General features: G+C 44.9%; 1 protein-coding gene across 1 annotated transcript; it reads left to right on the top strand.

Moving 5' to 3' along the window:
* Positions 1-304: 304 nt before the first annotated feature.
* Positions 305-20,935, top strand: nyap2a (neuronal tyrosine-phosphorylated phosphoinositide-3-kinase adaptor 2a; the record flags this gene model as incomplete). Its single annotated transcript, XM_034549091.1, has 5 exons — positions 305-615; positions 4,836-5,870; positions 9,175-9,318; positions 11,519-11,631; positions 20,705-20,935. Coding segments are annotated over 5 exons (1,834 nt in total), but the record flags the coding sequence as incomplete, so codon positions are not given.
* Positions 20,936-20,939: the final 4 nt, after the last annotated feature.

Raw genomic sequence — 20,939 nt, 5'->3', positions numbered from 1 at the left:
TGAGTATGCATTATTTATAATTGATCAGGTAAATTTGAAAACTGTTAATAAATAGTGTTAGTATATATTATTCAATTGATCTTTTTTTTTTTCAATCAGTTGTTGACGAGATACAGACGTTTAAAACTGTTACTTCGATATATATGGGATAAAATCCACTGAGACATTATTGTGATGATCTGGACTGATGCATGATGAAATCTATCTGGACCTTGTTGAATCTTAATTTATTACCCCTGTTCTATTGGGTGTTCTGTGATTCGTCAAAGATCCACAATTTCTTTCTCTCCTCTGGTCCATCCAGGATTGGTGAAGATGTAGCCATGGCAACAGACGGGGCATACTCTGGAAAACATTTCAGAATGGGTTTCATGACGATGCCGGTGCCACAGGACCGTCTGCCACCCCCCAGTCGGGGTTTCACTGTCCGATCCCAGTCCCTCCACTCGGTGGGCGGAGATAACGAATCCAATTCCAACCGTAAACAACCCCCACCCAAACCCAAGAGAGACCCCAACACAAAACTGAGCAGCAGTTCTGAGACTGTGAACGGAGGCTCCGGAATCACCAAGACAGACACTCAAGAGACCAAAGACACTTCAGAGCAGGCTGAAGGTGAGAACACCTGACACCAGCAGGTGTCATGACACCTGATTAAACATGACACCTGCTGGCTAAACATGACACCTGCTGGTTATACCGACACCTGCTCGTTAAACACGACACCTGCTGGTTATACCCGACACCTGCTGGTTATACCGACACCTGCTCGTAAAACATGACACCTGCTGGTTATACCCGAAACCTGCTGGTTATTGTGAGAAATCACTTTCACAGAAAGCGGCACCTGCAGGTTTCAGCATGACACCTGCTGGTTATAGATAACACCTGCTGGTTAAACATGACACCTGCTGGTTAAACATGACACCTGCTGGTTAAACATAACACCTGCTGGTTAAACATGACACCTGCTGGTTAAACATAACACCTGCTGGTTAAACATGACACCTGCTGGTTAAACATGACACCTGCTGGTTAAACATGACACCTGCTGGTTAAACATAACACCTGCTGGTTAAACATGACACCTGCTGGTTAAACATTACACCTGCAGGTTTCAGCATGACACCTGCTGGTTAAACGTGACACCTTCTGATTAAACATAACACCTGCTGGTTAAACATGACACCTGCTGGTTAAACATAACACCTGCTGGTTAAACATGACACCTGCTGGTTAAACATGACACCTGCTGGTTAAACATGACACCTGCTGGTTAAACATTAAACATGACACCTGCTGGTTAAACGTGACACCTTCTGATTAAACATTACACCTGCTGGTTAAACGCGACACCTTCTGGTTAAACATTAAACATGACACCTGCTGGTTAAACATGACACCTGCTGGTTAAACATGACACCTGCTGGTTAAACATTAAACATGACACCTGCTGGTTAAACATAACACCTCCTGGTTAAACATTAAACATGACACCTTCTGGTTAAACATTAAACATGACACCTTCTGGTTAAACGTGACACCTTCTGGTTAAACATTAAACATGACACCTGCTGGTTAAACATTAAACATGACACCTGCTGGTTAAACATGACACCTGCTGGTTAAACATGACACCTGCTGGTTAAACGTGACACCTTCTGGTTAAACATTACACCTTCTGGTTAAACATGACACCTGCTGGTTACACATGACCCCTGCTGGTTAAACATTACACCTGGTTGTTAAACATGACACCTGCTGGTTAAGCATAACACCTGCTGGTTAAACATTAAACATGACACCTGCTGTTTAAACGTGACACCTTAAACATTAAACCTTATTACAGGATAAGATATAGAACAATTCTAACGAGTTTACAAGTCATCAACCATGAGCTAAAGTACAAACAAGTCATGAAACATTCAGCCGAATAGAACAGGAACCTCTGAGTCTTCATGCACAACTGTCAGAAATTACTGCTACCCTTCAGTCTAACCACCCAGTGGTTACACTTTCACAGTAGAAGAACAGCTGTGTTCAATCTAGTGGAGCTGAGCGATGTAAGGACAAGACTTTCTCTCACTCTACCCTCCTCAGCCTCCGTAATAGATCATGTTTGACTTGTGTCCAGTAATATAACCCCAGGACATGTCAGTCATTATTAGTGCCCCGTGACCCCACCTGGAATCCATCCTTGTTCCTCAGACACATGTAAACACATATGGCATACCTTTGGGTTTCCCAGACTAGCTACTCCCTCAGAGGGCAAAGGTCAGGGTTTTAGCCCCGACATCCTGGTCACTGCAACTATGATATCGTGGCAACTATGGGTCAGTGGTTAGCATGCCCATCTTTCAATCAAGGGGTTGGCAGTTCAATCCCCGCCCTAGTCGATGTGTCCTTGAGCAAGACACTTAACCCTGCATTGCTCCCCGTAGCTGTGTCTACGGTGTATAATGTAAAGTGTCTTTGAGTATCTTGAAAAGCACTATATAAATTAAATGGATTATTATGACGCAGTCCAAGGGAAGGATGCCTTGAGGATTGATGAGACAGGATGTCGAGTTTTATGTTCTTGGAGCTGGGTTTGTATGAGAGAGCAAACTCAAAACGATAAAAAAATAGAGCCCATCTAGCTTGACAGGAGTTCAGCCTCTTCGCTGAACGGATGTATTCTAGGTTTTTGTGGTCCGTCAAGAACATAAACAGCTGCTCTGCTCCCTCTAGCAAGTGTCTCTACTCTTCCAGTGCCAGCTCCACTGCCAACAACTCCCGATTCCCAATGTCGTATTCCTCTCAGCGGGAGACAGTTTCCCGGAAAAGAAGGCACATGGATGAACCTTTGGATCTTCACTAGCCCGTTGCAAAAGAACCACCCCAATCCCAGTGTCTGATGCATCCACCTCCACAATGAACTGGCGGGCCGGATTTTGTTGTTAAACACAACACCTGCTGGTTAAACATGACACCTGCTGGTTAAACATGAAATCTGCTGGTTAAAAATGACATATGCTGGTTAAACTTAACACCTGCTGGTTAAACATGAAATCTGGTGGTTAAAAATGACATCTGCTGGTTAAACTTAACACCTGCTGGTTAAACATGACATCTGCTGGTTAAACTTGACAACTGCTGGTTCAACATGACACCTGCTGGTTAAACATAACACCTGCTGGTTAAAAATGACATCTGCTGGTTAAACTTGACACCTGCTGGTTCAACATGACACCTGCTGGTTAAACTTAACACCTGCTGGTTAAAAATGACATCTGCTGGTTGAACTTGACACCTGCTGGTTCAACATGACATCTGCTGGTTAAACTTAACACCTGCTGGTTAAACATGACACCTGCTGGTTAAACATAACACCTGCTGGTTAAACATAACACCTGCTGTTTAAAAATGACATCTGCTGGTTAAACTTAACAACTGCTGGTTCAACATGACACCTGCTGGTTAAACATAACACCTGCTGGTTAAAAATGACATCTGCTGGTTAAACTTGACACCTGCTGGTTCAACATGACACCTGCTGGTTAAAAATGACACCTGCTGGTTAAACATGATACCTGCTGGTTAAGCATGACACCTGCTGGTTATAGATAACACCTGCTGGTTAAACATGACACCTGCTGGTTAAACATTACACCTGCTGGTTAAACATGGCACCTTCTGGTTAAACATTACACCTGCTGGTTAAACATGACACCTGCTGGTTAAACATAACACCTGCTGGTTAAAAATTACATCTGCTGGTTAAACTTAACAACTGCTGGTTCAACATGACACCTGCTGGTTAAACATAACACCTGCTGGTTAAAAATGACATCTGCTGGTTAAACTTGACACCTGCTGGTTCAACATGACACCTGCTGGTTAAACTTAACACCTGCTGGTTAAAAATGACATCTGCTGGTTAAACTTGACACCTGCTGGTTCAACATGACACCTGCTGGTTAAACTTAACACCTGCTGGTTAAACATGACACCTGCTGGTTAAACATGATACCTGCTGGTTAAGCATGACACCTGCTGGTTATAGATAACACCTGCTGGTTAAACATGACACCTGCTGGTTAAACATTACACCTGCTGGTTAAACATGGCACCTTCTGGTTAAACATTACACCTGCTGGTTAAACATTACACCTGCTGGTTAAACATGGCACCTTCTGGTTAAACATTACACCTGCTGGTTAAACATTACACCTGCTGGTTAAACATTACACCTGCTAGTTAAACATGGCACTTGATGGTTAAACATGACACCTTCTGGTTAAACATTACACCTGCTGGTTAAACATGGCACCTGCTGGTTAAACATGACACCTGCTGGTTATAGATAACACCTGCCGGTTTAAACATTAAACATGACACCTTCTGGTTAAACATTACACCTGCTGGTTAAACATGACACCTGCTGGTTAAACATTACACCTGCTGGTTAAACATGGCACCTGATGGTTAAACATGACACCTGCTGGTTATAGATAACACCTGGTGGTTAACCATGGCACCTGATGGTTAAACATGACACCTGCTGGTTATAGATAACACCTGCCGGTTAAAAATTAAACATGACACCTGCTGGTTAAACGTGACACCTTCTGGTTAAACATTACACCTGCTGGTTATACATGACACCTGCTGGTTAAACATGACACCTGCTGGTGCAAATGACACCTGCTGGTTAAACATGACACCTGCTGGTTAACATCAGTCAGGTTTAAATTGTTAAGTCCCATGTTTAAGAATGTTTCTTTTGGAACTGATGAAGCTTCATTCCGTCCCAGAATCTTTTGATTTTAACATCACTGTCTGTCTCTCTGCAGCTCGATGCCATTTCTACAGTGAAGACTACAAGAAGATGCCGCCACCCAAACCTAAGAGGAACCCAAACACTCAGCTCAGCACCTCCTTTGATGAATCTTACATCCATAACCATGGCAACAAGAAGTCTTCCTTGCGATGGGATAAATCTTCATCCCAGAGTCAAAGTCCGGCATCAAGAGACACGGACGACGAGGAGCCCGTCTACATCGAGATGGTGGGAAATATACTGCGAGAGCTAAAAGGTCCAGAAACTGTGGAAGACGAGCAGAGTGAATCAGTGTACGAGGAGATGAAATATCCAATGTTGGAGGATTTCCTGCAGGACGCTCAGTCCACCATCATGGATCCAGAAGCCTGGACGTCCCGTGGCTCTCTCTGCGACATCCCTCCACCTTTCCCCAACCTCCTGACTCACCGCCCGCCACTGCTCGTCTTCCCCCCCCTCCCTGCTCAGTGCTCTCCCAATTCTGACGAGTCCCCCCTCACCCCTTTAGAGGTCACACGACTGTCCATGATGGACAATGCCTCCTACAGCAAGTCAGGTGGTGTTGAACATCCTCAGAGCTCCACCCACCACCGCAAGGACCGGGACCAGGACCGAGACCGGGACCTGGCCTCCACACACACCATCACCTCCTCAGGCCGCTCATCAGCTCCACCTCTCCCCTCCAACCTCTACAAGTCCTCTGGCTCTGCCAACAGTGGGCATGTTTATCCCCGCAGCCAATCAGCATGTCCTTCTCCTGTCAGCATGGGTCGCTCTCTGACTCCCCTGAGTCTGAAGAGACCTCCACCATATGACGCTCTGATGGCAGGAGGAAGTATGCCCCGCTCTTCCTCTTCCTCATCTTCACACAGGGCTAGGGAGGGTGGGGCTGAACTCAGTAATGCCTCCACCCATGGCTCCATGCAGAATGTGTCGATGAGGTCACAGACACCCACAAGCCCATTGGATGAACTCAACAACCTGTTTACCTCGGGTAGACAGGTGATGAAGAAAGTGACCGGAGACAGGAAGAGCAGAGGGAGTGGAGGTAAATACTTATCTCTTCAACAGTACTACACCATGACTACTGTAGAACTACAACATTTTTAAAATCAGTTTTATAGCAGTTTTACATCTAGTAAACAGTTGATGAGGCCAGGATAAAGAGGCAGGAAGAACAGGGAGGGTGAAGGTAAGAAATAACAGTCAGTGTTATTTGTACAACATCTGTACAACATCATTACGTCATTGCTCTCGATTTACCAGTCCTTCTTTGTTCAGACCCTCAGCTACGGTCATGGACTTTGTATGGTGACCGAAAGAAAGAGATCACGGAAGTCTAGGCTCAACCTTAGAGATAGGGTGAGGAGTTCAGGCATCCAGAGGGGAGTAGAGATGCTGATCCTTCAGGTCGAAAGAGGCCAGCGTAGGTGGTCCAACTTCTGATCAGGATGCCTCCTGGTCGCCTCCTTTTTAAAAGGTTTTCTGGGCAAATCTAACTGGTAAGAGGCCCTGGGTTAGACCCTAACAAGCTGGAGGGAATATATATCTCGTCTGGCCTGGGTATGCCTCGGAGTTCCACAGGAAGAGCTGGAAAGCGTTGCTGAGGAGAGCCTCCAGCCCCACATAGTATAAAACACCATTTAGAACAATAAATAACAGCAGCGACCAATCATTTTGTTTTATGTCGTGCATTAATTCAGAATATTGATTTCTAAATAATTCATCTGATTCATTTTCACGTCAGTTTCTTCATTTTACCTTATTAGAGAGTAAATACTGTCGCCTATTTTCTATATACTAATCTGACCAGAATCTTCTCAAAATAATCTCTTTCAAACTGTTCTAGTTTATTTAACTGAGTCGTGACTTTAGATAAGAGACAATGTACCTGTCAGGATTAGGGTTAGGGTTAGGGTTATGTGAGAAAATGTACACAATGTGAGTTTAGATGTGAGATAATTTACCCGTTGTGACTTTAGACGTGAGAGAGAATATACCTGCTGTAACTTTAGATGTGAGAGAGAATTTACCCATCAGGACTTTAGACGTGAGAGAGAATGTACCTGTCAGGACTTTAGATGAGAGAGAATGTACCCGTCAGGACTTTAGACGTGAAAGAGAATATACCTGTTGTGACTTTAGATGTGAAAGAGAATGTACCCATCAGGACTTTAGATGAGAGAGAATGTACCCGTCAGGACTTTAGACGTGAAAGAGAATGTACCCATCAGGACTTTAGATGAGAGAGAATGTACCCATCAGGACTTTAGAGGTGATAGAGAATGTACCAATCAGGACTTTAGATGCAAGTGAGAATGTACTTGTTGTGACTTTAGGCGTGAGAGTGAATGTACCTGTTGTGACTTTAGACGTGAGAGAGTATGTACCCGTCAGGACTTTAGACGTGAGAGAATGTACCCAACGTGACTAGACGTGAGAGAGAATAAATGTGATTTGGGGATTCATGAAATAACTTCCGTACAGACTTTAACTGGGGTAAAACAAATGTTATTATTTCAAAACAGCAGTTTTGAGAGATGAAGATGGAATAGAGATTATTGACATGGATGTGAACTATATCTTCAAATATAATGGTTACAAGAATACTCAAAAGCTACAGCTTACTGTTGGTACTTCATATGGCAACATATATTTCAGAGGGTGACAATTACTTAGTAGTTCGTTTTTTGTAATATTTCAATTTCCAAATATTTTCACAATGCAAGAAAACATGCAAAGCATACAGAGCATGCTACAATAAACATTACACTATATGTAATCTTTTCAAGAGGAATACAACTGTTCATTTCCACAGACCATTTGTCAATGAGAGTGGGGGAACCAGACTTCCAAGTCATTGCTATACATTTCCTGGCCACACATAAAGCAATTGCTTCTAATTTAATTTGGAGCTTTGTCAAAGACCCGTTGAAAATTGTGAAGTGTCCCAGTAAACATAGCTCAGGCTCCAATGGAAAGGTAACCCCTGTGACCTTAGTTAAGGCATTACAAAAGTGACACCAGAAGGACCTCACCTTTGTGCAGAGCCATGTACAGTGTAGGAAGGAGCCAACCTCTATACCACATCTGATGCACATTTCTGACAATTCAGTTTTGGATTTATGTAGCTTCTGTGGGGTGAGGTACAGTTGGTGAAGAAAATTATAATGCACAAGTCTGTACCGGGCATTAACCGTTGCTGACAAACTGTTTTGGCACAAATCTGACCAGAGGTGTTCATCAATTGCTATATTCAAGTCTGATTCCCATCTCATCCTGTATCTGTGTAATCCTGGTTTGGGGCCCTCATTCAGCAACATGTAGTACATTTTAGAAATACATTTGTACACATTTCCCTCATGAAGCAATTTTTCCACATTAGTTAACACAGGTAGTCATTTCAGGGCCCAGGTCGGTTCTCAAAAAAGATCTTAACTGGAGGTAACAAAAGAAAGTTCTACTGGACAAGTCATACTTTGACTTCAGTTCTTCAAAAGACATGAGACGTCCTCTATCAAAGCAATCTCCCAGATGTTGGATTCCCCTGTCATGCCAAGTCTCCAGAATCTTATTATTTAGAGTCATGGCTACAAGTTCATTTGGTCTTAGAGGTGTTTTTGATAACAGTCTAAAATTCAGCCCAAGATTTTTTTTAACTTCATACCATATTTTAATAAAATGTTTCAAAATAGGATTATCTGTCCTGTTGGATATGGTTTTGGAGTTCCATTTATAAATAAAATCACTGGAAGTTCCTTCTTTCAGAGGATGAAGTCCAATTTGTATCCATCTGGGCCGCTAAATAATATTTTTTGAAATTGGGCAGTCAAAAACCTTCTAGATTATAGTCCAATGTTAGTTTTTCCATTGACACCCTTGGAATTTTACAGTTCCATAAAAATTGTCTGACGTGTTTGTTGAGTGTTTTAAAAAAGGTTGCAGTTAATGGAACGGGTAAGGACTGGAAAAGATACTGCAACCTCGGGAGAATATTCATTTTCACACAGTTTATTCGACCAATTAGGGTAATGGGTAGTTCTTCCATCTGTTTAGATCTTCCTCAATTTTACTCAGCAATGGGAAGTAATTAAGTTTGTACACATTTTTAATTACTTAGTAGTTCTTATTCTCTCTTTTTCTTGCATGTTCTCATGTATTCATTACCATCTTAAGTTATACGTTAATTCTTTTGACCGTATTTGCTTCAGGTTCTGCTGGTTCTCTGTTTCTGTTTGGGGTTCTTTGTCTTCTTGGACAAATTAATTAGTTTCTTCGGAAACAAGATAGTTCACTTCTCTAATCTCTAGTCTGTCTTTCTCTCTTGTCTTTATCTGGTTGTGCCTCTGTAGGAGATTCAAGGTCTCTGCCAAGACATGGCAGTAAAGACCGAGACGGACAGTCCAGTCCAGTTTCAAGCAGGATGGGGAGGTCATCTGTCAGCCCCACCATGATGCTGTCCGGAGGAGGAGGAGGAGGAGGAGGAGGAGGAGGAGGTCAGGTTAAACTGTGAAGAGCATTAGGAGGGTCAGGTTTAAATGTGAAGCTCATCAAAGGAGGTCATGTTTATTGTGAAGATGACAGGAAGTTAAGTTTAAATGTGAAGATGACGACAGAAGGTCAGGTTTAAATGTAAAGATGACAACAGAAGGTCAGGTTTAAAGGTGAGGATGACAATAGGAGGTCAGGTTTAAATGTGAAGATGACAACAGTTCAATCAGGGAGGGACCAGTTAGATAAAGAAAGGATAATGTTTATTGTTAACAGATGATATGATGAAGTCTCAGAATCTTTGGTGCTTGGACTCTACAGGGAGATTTGAAATTGAGTACCGACTGCCCCAATCAGCAACGAGATAGATCCCCCCGTGGAGTCCAGACCTGGGCCCTATTTCTCGTACGTGGCTCAACAAAGTCGATCAAATGTCCTATTAGCCAGCTAAAATTAACAAGATGATTGACATCAGGCTATCCCGGTTTCTCAAAGGCTGATCCTTACTCAAACCATCTTGTTAATTTCAGTCAGACGTCAGTTCACAGGAAAGTTGCGCGTGCCCGTCCGACTTCAAAAGAGGGAAGTGTCGATCACAGAAACCATGATAAAGGCAAATAAACTCAAAGAAAGAGACTCTTTTTCTCCGCTGAGGAGCAGGAGATGATCATGAACGTATATGAGGAATTCCAGGCATAATCATGGCAAAATCTAATCAATTCATTCACTTCACTCGCGCTTGAGAGGGGGCGTGGCTTATCTCCATGGACACATTTATAACTTCCGCCATCCACCATGGAAAAAAACCCCACTATTTCTGCTTTATACTTGTTGTGGACATCCCACAAACATCGGAACATCTAATGCCCTCGTGTTTGAGTTCATAACATTAATATCATATATATATATATATATATATATATATATATATATATATTGCAGCGTCACGGGTTGTCCCTAGGGCAAGCTAGGGTGGGGCAGTGCACGAGAGGCTGGAAAAGAGACACACACAGACGTTTATAAAGTAAAAAGGGTGGGTTTATTCTTCCAGCACCAGCACCTCAGAGGGCTCCGTTAAATCCAAACAATGAAAAAATGTCAGTCCGTCAACTTAAGCACCGACAGCTGTGTTAGTGGTAAGGAAGTCTGGGAGATGTAGTGCCGCCCAAGGTGGCCATTTTGTGGTGTGGGCACTGATCCTGCGTGGGGATGTAGCGCCCCTCCACTACCTGTCCACTGGTGATGCCACAATATTTATACATAACATCACCCGTAGGCTCACACAGCTCGGTGACTTTACCGACGACGTCTAGTGGATGAAAATCCTCTTTATTCGCATCCATTCGTCTGTGCATTGACTTTCATGGAAACTACTTGCAAAGCTTTTAGTGTGAACGCAGCATAAGTGTTGGGAAAATGTATTGGCTCATTTTAAGTGCCTCATTCTTTAAATGTGCCTGCTGGCAGTTGGCGTAATGGCATGCATCATCCAATGAGATCTAAAATAACTCTCAACTCTTTCAGAACAAGTAGATAATATATATGTGTATATTCATGTATGTGGAGATGACCATATATAACTTGTATTGCATTTACTCGGACATGGCGAGGGAACCTAATGAACACATCTATACGTTTCTTAAGTGCTAAATAAACTTTACAAACACCACGGCATACAGCGGCTTTCCCAATATTCTGCATCGTCGACACTATAGAACCACAATGTACCACACTGTACAACAATGTACCACACTGTACCACAAGGCTCTGCAAACAGTCTGTGAGACAGTCAATGCATTTCGTGTTCAATGTACGGCTCGAGAAGGTCTTTAATAAATGATTCCTTGTGGGCAGAATGGATAGCGCTCGTAAAGGAAGTCATCACGTGATGACGGATCTTGGCGATCTCGACAAACTCTCCCTATAAAATGTTAATCTAACTAATATCCCTCCTTCATCAATAGAGGAAGTGAGCTGCCATTTTCTTCAGGGGGGACAACAGGAAGTCATGTTTACATGTGAAGATGACAATAGGTCAGGTTTAAATGTGAAGATAATAACAGGAAGTCAGTTTATCCGACATCTTCATAAAAGGATTTTCCCTTTGAAATCAGTAGATTTTATTTCACTGATTGTTTTTCTAACTCTGATGACCTTCAGATGAATCTTCCATAATCTGCGTTTGTTGATTGATGTAATCTCCAGAATCAAAGCTGGTCTGTAAACTTGGCCGTTCAACATCCACTTCGGGAGTTCCTTCACCAGGTGGGACAACACAACGTCACCTGTATGAGCCACATCACCCGGCCCTCAGCCAGGTATGACACCTGTAAAACACATGTGTGTCTCCCTGTCTCTTTACCTGTCTAACAGTCTGTCTACTACCAATCTATCTGTCTATGTTTCTGTGTTACTTGTCTGTTCACTTTGATTCCTTTGATCCCTTTTGTAAATCAGCTGACAACCAGCAGTTTCATTTAATTTCTTTAAATCGAAAATAATTGTAGACTTTATATTTCACACAGGATTCATCAATGAACAACAGACCGTAAAACTATTTTACAAAGTGACAGAAACTTTGATCCATCAGCTGACTGACATCTGAAATGTAAACATGTAAACTAGTAAATAAGTGTTTTCTTTAATAAGGAATATTTCATAATTTTATTTGTGTGTATAATATTTGGTGTTTGAATTTAATGTTTTTTCTATTATGTCTCAACGTGAATTCTAAAAACTGACATTTTATTGAATTTGTCGATATTTAAAGTGAAGTAATACTCAGTATCTTCTCATTCCTTCATGGTGCTTTGTCAGACCGTGGCGTCCCTTTCTAACACACTGGGTGCTCTGGCACATCAAACAATGACACTGCACTACAGTCGCAGTCAACTGTAGTTAACAATGTTAATTCCAACAGAAACACTTGCTCAGTTTGACACAGATATGTTCACATTATAGTTACTTGAAAGTGTATCGCATACAGAATGTTTGATTGGAAGCCATGGGATTAACAACAGGCTGTAATACTTTAATACTAACAAACCTTCATTGATACTATAATTAAACTAACAAAACATACTTAATACCAACAATAAACTTCCACTGAAGCACTTTAATATATCTCATTCAAACTCGATTTACATTCATTGACACTAATAAAAACTCTGATCTCACCTAACCCTAACCCTAGCCCATCTAACCTCCCACCCTAAACTAGGATTCTCTGACAAACTTTACTGTTTTTACGTCTCTCTCGGGTCATCATGATGTTGTAAATTGACATGAAATCTGAAAGTGTATGTGTTCTGGCTGAGTGTTTATGATGAATAAAATATTCATAAAACCAAATTCAGAAGCACAGCATGTACTTTCGGTCATTAGGGGTCTCAATCAAAACCATAACAAAAGACCAAGTGTGATGTTGTAGTGTGGGATCAAGGAGTTGTTGTTTTAATTTATAAACATATAAACATCAAGTATTGAAAATAGTATCTGACACGACAGAAGTAATTTCCATGGACAAGGTAATTTATTAAAGTTTAGTCCAGGGTTATGAGTTGTATCTATACTTATGAAGGTAATAAAACAATTAATTCAATTAGCATTAGCCCAAAATCACAAATTACTAATTTGCCTCAGAGGGCTTTACAATCTGTACACATATGACATCCCTGACCTTTGACCTCACATCAGATCAGGAAAAACTCCCAAAAAAACTGGAAAAACCCTTTCACAGGGAAAAAAGGGAAGAAACCTTCTGGAGAGCAATAGAGGAGGATCCCTCTCCCCGGATGGACAGAAGAATAGAGGTCATGTGACCAGATGAACAGAGTTACAGAGTTACATAAACACATTCAATGAATATGACAGAAATGATGAATAATTAGTAGACATGGACCATGGTCCAGCCACTTTTCTTTAAAAAGAGTTAAACCCTTGTCTGCTAGTGTGCATCAATGCTATCGCCATAATGCAAATTAATTTAGAGAAAATAGATAATAAAGCGAGATCACAAATGCAATTTAGGATCTTCTTCCCTTGATTTATCTGAAATGGTCATATGACTCTCCTATGAATCGCCACCTTAACGTGGTGGAGGAGTTTGAGTGGCTCAGTGATCATGGGAGCTATGTTGTCCGGGGCATCAGCCCCTGGTAGGGTCTCCCAAGGCAAACAGGTCTCGGGGGAGAGCCCAGACTAAGAGCGGTTCAATAAACCCTGATGAATAGCAGCCCACGGACTGAAGCTACCTTGCCCGGACAAGGGAAACCGGGGCACCCTCCCGGAGCCAGACCCAGGAGGGGAGCTCATCGGCGAGCGTCTGGTGGCCAGGCTTTCACCCATGGGGCCCGGTCGGGCTCAGCCCGAAAAAACACCATGGAGCAGCAATCAAGGCGGGAGACCTGGGCAGGCCGATTGCCAGCGGCATAGACTAGCTCTAGGGACGTGGAACGTCACCTCACTAGCGGGAAAAGAGCCAGAGCTGGTGCAGGAGGTGGAGCGGTACCAGCTAGATATAGTTAGGCTCACCTCCACGCACAGCATGGGCTCTGTAACCAAGCTCCTGGAGAAGGGTTGGACTTTGTCCTTTTCAGGAGTTGCCCAGGGTGAGAGGCGCCGGGCGGGAGTGGGGATACTCACGAGCCCCCGGCTGAGCGCCGCTGTGTTGGAGTTTTCCCCGGGGAACGAGAGGGTCGCCTCCCTGCGCCTACGGGTTGCGGGGAGTAAGGCTCTGACTGTTGTTTGTGCTTATGCACCGAACAGCATATCGGAGTATCCGGCCTTCTTGGAGTCGGTGGGAGGGGTCCTGGAAAGGGCGCCGCCTGCCGACTCCATAGTTCTCCTGGGAGACTTCAACGCTCACGTGGGCAATGACAGAGAAACCTGGCAGGGCGTGATTGGGAGGAACGGCTTGCCCGATCTGAACCCGAATGGTGTTTTGTTGTTGGACTTCTGTGCTAGCCACAGTTTGTCCATAACGAACGCCATATTCGAACATAAGGTGGCTCATAAGTGTACCTGATACCAGAACACCTTAGGCCGGAGATCAATGATCGACTTTGTAATCGTATCATCTGATCTGCGGCCGTATGTCTTGGACACTCGGGTGAAGAGAGGAGCAGAGTCAACTGATCACCACCTGGTGGTGAGTTGGATCAGATGGCGGGGGAGACAGCTAGAAAGACCTGGCAAGCCCAAACGTGTAGTGAGGGTGAACTGGGAACGTCTGGCAGAGGATCCTGTCCGGGAGGTCTTCAACTCCCACCTCCGGAAGAACTTCTCACAAATCCCGAGGGAGGCTGGGGACATGGAATCCGAGTGGACCTTGTTCAAAGCCTCTATTGTGGACGCGGCTGCTCGGGGCTGTGGCCGGAAGGTCATCGGTGCCTGTCGTGGCGGCAACACGAGAACCCGGTGGTGGACACCGGGGGTGAGGGAAGCCGTCAAACTGAAGAAAGAGGCCTTTCGGGCCTGGCTGGCCTAGGGGTCTCCTGAAGCAGCTGACGGGTACCGGCGGGCCAGAAGGGCTGCAGCTGCGATGGTCGCGGAGGCTAAAACTCGGGCATGGGAGGAGTTCGGGGAGGCCATGGAGAAGGACTTTCGGTTGGCCTCAAGGAAGTTCTGGCAAACCATCCGACGGCTCAGGAAGGGAAAGCAGGGTCTACCCCAGGCTGTTCTCAGCAGGGGGGGGGGAACTGCTGACCCGGACTGGGGACATCGTCGGGCGGTGGAAAGAGCACTTTGAGGAACTCCTAAACCCGGCCAACATGTCCCCCGGACAGTGGGCAGCGCCGGAAGACTTTGGGGTGGTTTCACCCATATCCCTGGCAGAGGTCGCTAAGGTAGTCAAAAAGCTCCTTGGTGGCAAGGCGCCAGGGGTGGATGAGATCTGCTCTGAGATGCTGAAAGCGCTGGACATTGTTGGGCTGTCTTGGTTGACATGCCTTTTCAGTGTCGCATGGGGGTCGGGAACAGTGCCCATGGACTGGCAGACCGGGGTGGTGGTTCCCATCTTCAAGAAGGGGGACCGGAGAGTGTGCTCAAACTATCGTGGTATCACACTGCTCAGCCTCCCGGGAAAAGCTTATGCCAGGGTGCTGGAGAGGAGGCTCCGACCGCTTGTCGAACCTCGGATTCAAGACGAACAGTGCGGATTCCGTACCAGTCGTGGAACAGTGGACTAGCTCTTTACCCTCGCAAGATTACTGGAGGGGTCCTGGGAGTTTGCCCAACCAGCTTACATGTGCTTTGTAGACCTGGAGAAGGCTTTCGATCGGGTCCCTTGGGGTTTTTTGTGGGGGGTGCTGCGGGAGTATGGGGTGCCGGACCCGTTGGCACGGGCCATTCGGTCTCTGTACGCCTGCAGTAGGAGCTATGTTCGTCTCCTCGGTAGTAAGTCAGACACATTCCCGGTGGGTGTTGGCCTCCGCAAGGGCTGCCCTTTATCACCGGTCCTGTTCGTGACCTTCAAGGACAGGATATCTAGGCCCAGCCAGGGGACGGAGAGGATCCGGTTCGGGAGTCTCGGGATCGCCTCTCTGCTGTTCGCGGATGATGTGGTCCTGTTTGCCTCCACGGACCGTGACCTCCAGCATTCACTGGGGCGTTTTGCAGCCGAGTGCGAAGTGGCAGTGATGAGAGTTAGCACCTCCAAATCTGAGGCCATGGTGCTCTGCCGGAAACCAGCGGGTTGCTCCCTCCAGGTGGGGGCAAACTGCCTAACCCAAGCGAAGGAGTTCAAGTATCTCGGGGTCTTGTTCACGAGTGAGTGTAAGGTGGAGCGGGAGATCGACAGGCGGATCGGTGCGGCTGCAGCAGTAAAACAGACGCTGTACCGGCCTGTCTTGGTGAAGAGGGAGCTGAGCCGGAAGGCAAAGCTCTCCATTTACTGGTCGGTCTACGTTCCAACCCTCACCTATGGTCACGAACTCTGGGTCGTGACCGAAAGAACGAGATCTCGGATACAAGCGGCCGAAATGAGCTTCCTCCGTAGGGTGGCCGGGCTCAGCCTTAGAGATAGGGTAAGGAGCTCGGACATCAGGGGGGAGCTTGGAGTCGAGTCGCTGCTCCTTCGTGACGAAAGGAGTCAGCTGAGGTGGTTCGGGCATCTAGTCAGGATGCCTCCTGGACGCCTCCCATTAGAGGTTTTCCGGGCACGTCCAACTGGTAGGAGGCCCCGGGGAAGACCGAGGACACGCTGGAGGGATTATATCTCCTTGGAACGCCTCGGGATCCCCCATAATGAGCTGGAAAGTGTTGCGGGTGAGAGGGAAGGCCTGCTGAACCTGCTGCCACGTCGGGCGGACCCCGGATAAGCGGGTGATAATGGATGGATGGGTCATATGACGTTTTATTTCCATAATAACTCATACTAGAGGTTGTCTTTTGTCTTTTGGCATCTTTAATTAATAAAAGTAAACTAATAAATCTGATTGGCAGTGTCATACATAATCATGTCCAGCGAGTTAATTTGTCATGCACTGCAGCCGAGCAATCTTGCCATCAAGATACTCACTCATTAAATCAGTAAGTTATGTCAGTAATGTCACCCCACACAATTTTTCCCCCGCTGCACCACCACACCAGATCTTACTGAGAATCCCCATTGGAAGCGATATGTAAAGGAGACGTAACAGTCATAGAGAAGTGGTCTGCCTGAAACAGACACAGTCAAAGAAAAACTGGGAGCCTTGATCAATCAATGTATATACGGTTAATATATGCAGCATATTGGTGTCTATGCCACAAAGGTAGACTGGAAGCTTTATAAAATGGCGGGGGACTCTCCGTGACAGTAATGTGGACTTTAAGGAGGTACAAGGGGGCCAAAGTGGTCATATTAAACCTGGACCCTTCTCCAGACATTTTTCAGCCTACATTTATGCTCCGAGGTGAAATAGTAATTATTCTCAGGCAGTGATGAATTGTTTATGGTTATTCAATTCAGTTTATTTTGTATAGCCCAATATCACAAATTACAAATTTGCCTCAGAGAGCTTTACAATCTGTACACATACGACATCCCTGTTCCAGGAAATAATTAGTTATATGTCTATTGCTGGAGCCATTACAATGGTGGCCAGTGAGTGGTGCTGTGGTTAGCTATGGTTGTCTACTTAAACCAGTTTGATATGGGTGTCACACAGAAAAGTGTATAGTTTTTGAGTCAGGGTAATGGTGTTGGTGTTTTATTTCGTAAGATGTTTTGTTTGACCTTAGTACTACGTTCGACACCATTGACCATGACATCCTGTTATAGAGACTGGATCAGTCGATTAGCATTTTAGGTACCACACTAAGTTGGTTTAAATCATATTTATCAGATCGATCTCAGTTTGTATTTGTAAACGATGAAGCCTCAATGACCACCAACGTTAATCACGGAGTTCCACAAGGTTCTGTGCTTGGACCCATTTTATTTACCTTATATATGCTTCCTTTGAGCAACATTATCAGGAAACACTCCATAAACTTTCATTGTTATGCAGATGATACTCAAATATATATATCGATCAAACCAGAGGAGACCAACCAGCTCGCTAAACTTCAAGAATGTCTTAAAGACATAAAAACATGGATGACCTGCAACTTCCTGATGTTAAACTCAGACAAAACTGAAGTTATTTTACTGGCCCTGAACACCTCAGAGATCAATTATCTGGTGATGTGGTTTCTGTAGATGGCATTGCCCTGGCATCCAACACCACTGTAAAGAATCTCGGCGTTTTCTTTGATCGGGACTTGTCCTTTAACTCCCACGTGAAGCAAATCTCAAGGATTGCATTTTTTCATCTATGTATCATTTCAAAAATCATGCACATCTTGTCTCAAATAGATGCAGAAAAGCTGGTTCACGCGTACTTCCAGACTAGATTACTGCAACTTTTTCTTATTAGGCTGCTCTAATAAGTCTCTTAAAACCCTCCAGTTGATCCAGAATGCTGCCGCTTGTGTACTCACAAAAACTAAGAAAAGAGATCACATTACTCCTGTATTAGCTGCTCTGCACTGGCTCCCTGTAAAATCAAGAATCACATTTAAAATTCTTCTCCTCACCTACAAAGCCTTGATTGGTGATGCACCATCATATCTTAAGGAGCTTGTAGTACCATATTGCCCCACTAGAGAGCTGCGCTCACTAAATGCGGGGCTACTTGTGGTTCCTAGAGTCCTAAAAAGTAGGATGGGAGCCAGAGCCTTCAGTTATCAAGCTCCTCTTTTATGGAACCAGCTTCCACTTTCAGTCCGGGAGGCAGACACAGTCCCACATTTAAGACTGTTCCAGCCCCTAGATATGCTGCTATAGGCTTATAGGCTGCTGGGGGATGTTTTAGGATACACTGAGCACCTATCTCCTCTTCTCTCTCTGCTTAAGGATACATTTACATCTCTCCATTGCACCTTACTAACTCTACTTCCTCCCCGGAGTCTTTGCGACTTCACGTCTCGTAGGGTCCATCGGACCTGGCTGTGTCTGATGCCTCTTGCCTGGTGAGCCGGTCTCCTGCCTTGGCCCTGCTGATTTGCCACCCCCCCCCCCGCCTCTCTACCTCTCTACCTCCTTCTGTTTTCATGGATTGTGGAGGTCTGCATCCGTCCATCTGGGGAGAGGGATCCTCCTCTGTTGCTCTCCTGAAGGTTTCTTCCCTTTTTTCCCTGTGAAAGGTTATTTTGGGGAGTTGTTCCTGATCCGATGTGAGGTCAAAGGTCAGGGATGTCGTATGTGTACAGATTGTAAAGCCCTCTGAGGGGAGTTTGTACATTTTTGATATTGGGCTATACAAAATAAACTGAATTGAAATCTTAAGGAGCTTGTAGTACCATATTTCCCCACTAGAGAGCTCATTAAATGTGGGGCTACTTGTGGTTCCTAGAGTCTTAAAATGTAGGATGGGAGCCAGAGCTTTCAGTTATCAAGCTCCTTTTTTATTCAATTCAGTTTATTTTGTAAAGCCCAATATCACAAATTACAAATTTGCCTCAGAGGGCTTTACAATCTGTACACATACGACATCCCTGAACTCTGACCTCACATCGGATCAGGAAAAACTCCCCAAAAAATAGAAAAAAAAACTTTCACAGGGAAAAAAGGGAAGAAACCTTCAGGAGAGCAACAGTGGAGGATCCCTCTCCCCGGATGGACAGAAGCAATAGATGTCATGTCTACAGATGAACAGCATTACAGAGATACAACACATTCAATGAATATGACAGAAATGTATGAATAATGAGTAGTAGGCATGGACCACGATCCAGACCTCCACACTCCATGAAACAGAAGGTGGAAGAGAGTGGGGGGGGGGGGGGGGGGGGGGGGAGGGAGGGAGAGTCACATCAGCAGGGCCATGGCAGGAGGTAGGGCCACGGAGGCAGGAAGCCGGCCCACCAGGCAGGAGGCATCGTGAAGGAGGCCGGACCAAAGAGACCAGGCCCTTGAGGCAGGAGGCACAGAGAAGGAGGTAGGGGCTGGATGCAAGAAGTAGGGGCCAGAGGTCAGGACCCAGGACCAGCTTCAGACACAGCCAGGTGCAATGGACCCTTTGAGGCGAGAAGGCACAAAGACTCCGGGGAAGAAGTAGAGTTAGTAATGTGCAATGAAAAGACGTAAATTCGTCCATTAGGAGAGAGAGAAGAGGAGATAGGTGCTCAGTGTATCCTAAAACGTCCCCCAGCAGCCTATAAGCCTATAGCAGCATATCAATGGGCTGGACCAGGGCAAACCTGATTCAGCCCTAACTATAAGCACTATTAAAGAGGAAAGTCTTAAGTCTACTCTTAAATGAGGTGACTTTGTCTGCACCCCCAGACTGAAAGTGGAAGCTGGTTCCATAAAAGAGGAGCTTGATCTTTAAGGGGAAAACAAGGGAGAAAGCTCAAGGAGAGCAAGATCAGTTGATCCCTCTATCAGGAAGGACAGAAGCACAATAGATGCCATGTGACCAGAACGAACATAACAGAATTATAACACATTCAATGTATATGACAATGATTCATATAATGAGAGTAGTAGCATGATGAAGAGGTTATAACTACCAAACGTAACAGCAGCAGTAGATATATTAGAATAACAATAATAATGATATTCAAAGCAGTAATGGTATTGGCACTAATAGCAATGCAACTAATAATAATGATGATAGCAGTAGGTGTCAGGCAGGACCAGGTTCTAGATAAAACCAGAACCAGGGTCCAGATAGAACCAGGACCCAGATAAAACCAGGACCAGGTTCCTGATAAAACCAGAACCAGGGTTCAGATAAAACCAGGACCAGGGTCCAGATAAAACTATGATCCATGTAAACCTGTAAAAAGAGAAAGCACAAAGACTCCAGAAAAGAAGGTACATAGAAAGATTGATTTAATGAATGATTGATTGATTGATTCCAGATGCCGTGGCTCTGCGGAGACGCCACCATGATAGAGATGATCGAGAAGAAAAGAGTTTTGTGTCGAGAGATTAAGGCTCGTCAGCGTCCAGAGAAGAATCTGTGTAAACAGGACAGCGTGCCCTTCCTGCCCAGCTGGAAGAGGAAGCAGCCGCCGCCTTACGCCGCCACCGCCGCCGCCGCCATCGCCATCGGACAGACCGCCACGGTGTTCTGGGACACGGCCATCTGAAACA

This window comes from Cyclopterus lumpus, chromosome 13 (assembly GCF_009769545.1).
Source record: "Cyclopterus lumpus isolate fCycLum1 chromosome 13, fCycLum1.pri, whole genome shotgun sequence".
NCBI classification, from domain to species: Eukaryota; Metazoa; Chordata; class Actinopteri; order Perciformes; family Cyclopteridae; genus Cyclopterus; species Cyclopterus lumpus.
The sequence above is the reverse complement of the archived record's forward strand: the minus strand, read 5'-3'. Positions and strand labels throughout refer to the sequence as shown.